Genomic DNA, 2038 nt, shown 5'->3' with positions numbered 1-2038 from the left:
TCAAGGCGGAAGTGTATCGCTAATGTGACAGGGCTGATGATATCATACATGACAATCATGCACGAGCTGAGTCAGCTCGAAACATTATCCTGGAGGAGCTCAGCCGATGCTTCCTCAATCTTCATTTTGATTATTCGATCTGCATCATGGAGGGCGCCGCCACGGACGTATGTCCGCCACCGTTGCACCAACGCTTGAATCTGGGCTTCGTACTCCTGGATGCGCTGCTGCAAAGCCGTCACGTCCCGAGGAGACGGCTGAAACGATAAAGCTTTCAAGCGGGGAAATGCCTATTGAGGCAAGGCGAACACGAACCACAAGACTGGGGAGGCGGGTGATTACCACGCTGGCATTGACAACAATTTCTTCTTCCTCACTTTCACTCATCGCTCTTTGGACCGAGGATACCGAAGACAAGGCGCTGGACGACGAGGAGGAGGAATCAGAAAACTGAAGGGGAATCTTTTCGGGCTATCACGACATCATAGCAACTCTACCGATTCGGTATCTCCCAAGTAGACTATACGCTGTCGCTCGTGTCCTCTTGGTGACACCTTGGACTGGAAGCTCAGCGATTCACGGGCTCCTCCAGTCGGGATTCGTTTCACTTCGAAGAAACCACCTACGCATAGACGAATCCCCACAAAGAAGCGGTTCGCCATCGACTACTGGAGGTTTTCGATCTCTTGAACGACATCGAGGTGAGGGGAGGATCATCCGCCCATGGCACCGGCACGGCAACGGAGAGCCTCCGACCTCCCCCGCCTCCAACGGTGGTCTCGTCTGTCTGAGTTGCCGTGGTCACGCTGGCTCTTCTCTTTTTTGAAAAGCGTTTCTCATCATGCTCGAACGCGACTTCGTGTTTTATTGGGCTAACTTTGGGGCTTCGGGACCGTCCGCCGAGGAGCAACCCCAGCAGACAGGCCAAGCATCGCGGCCGTCGCCGGGACATCCCTCAGAAGGACGCCAAAGAGGGCTGATGAATTCCACTCTTCCGAATGCTGCAACTAAACCCTCGAATTGTCTTCAGAGTACATCATATGCACATCATGAATGATCATGCGAGTAGAGCAATATGAGGCAGACTCGATTTAGGAGTCATCAAAGCCCGGCGGTCGACACAGTTCATGCAAACTGTACGTCAGAATAATGAGCATGCAAGATCGCCGCTCTAACGGACTCCAGCCGCACCACAACTTCATCCGTGGTATCATCTGTAGCGCCACAGTCTTTGAGGGACTTCTGGACACACTGAAGGAAACAGTCCAGATGGAAATCGGTCATGGCCAGAGTCTGGTGTATCTCCTCGAGACTCCGGCCGTTGTATTCCGACGATCCTGAACGGAATCAGTGTGACGAAGATCGGCTGAGGACACGGACCTCCAAGAAGCATGCTGATGTAGGCTGCCTGGGCCTTCTTGATGAGCTCCAACTTGGACCCCTCGAAAAACATGTTGATCCTGTTGTCTCTTTCGACAAACTCATACCTGCCGATTCGATTGCATACAAGATCAACGGTCTCGCTTACAAGTGGCTGATGAAGTGGGAGATTCCCTCGTGTCCGCCCAACTTCATGAACAGCTGATCCAAACCGTCGGTTTCGTTCTTCTTTTTTGCTGCCTCCATTCTGACTGTGCAACCAATGGTCACGTCCGATCGTATACCATTCACGACCTGACTATTTCTTCTCGAGGACTTGAACTCCTATGAGAAAACCTGAACCCACCTGCGTCATATCGTCTATAGTATCAACATCTATTTTCATTTCCCTGGCTGCGTTGGTGAGGACCTCCAATATGGCGTCGAAGTGGTAGTTGGTGATGTTCATATTATAATGGGCGGGCTTCAGGTTAGCTGGATCATATTGTATCGGGCCTCAAAATGCTCCGCTGAGATACTGGTACCCTACAGCCGTGCTCCCATCACTGCCGAGAGTTCATCTACGGCTACATTCGCATACGAATCTTTCTCTGAGTTGCCTGTCTCTATTGAAGAAGAATGGACCCGCGAGTCACTACGGCACGGTCGTACCTGCACG

At 51.9% G+C, this 2038-nt stretch overlaps 1 protein-coding gene across 1 annotated transcript; it reads right to left on the bottom strand.

Annotated features, from left to right (window-relative positions):
* Positions 1–1125: 1125 nt before the first annotated feature.
* Positions 1126–1828, bottom strand: Pmar_PMAR008891 (Myoglobin, putative; the record flags this gene model as incomplete). Its single annotated transcript, XM_002786719.1, has 4 exons — positions 1126–1337; positions 1381–1487; positions 1529–1704; positions 1727–1828. 4 exons carry the CDS (start codon positions 1826–1828, stop codon positions 1126–1128), a joined length of 597 nt encoding a protein of 198 aa, XP_002786765.1.
* Between the last annotated feature and the right edge of the window lie 210 nt (positions 1829–2038).

Source organism: Perkinsus marinus, assembly GCF_000006405.1.
Source record: "Perkinsus marinus ATCC 50983 genomic scaffold scf_1104296931260, whole genome shotgun sequence".
Classification (NCBI taxonomy): Eukaryota; Perkinsozoa; order Perkinsida; family Perkinsidae; genus Perkinsus; species Perkinsus marinus.
This window is presented reverse-complemented; position numbering and strand designations above follow the sequence as displayed.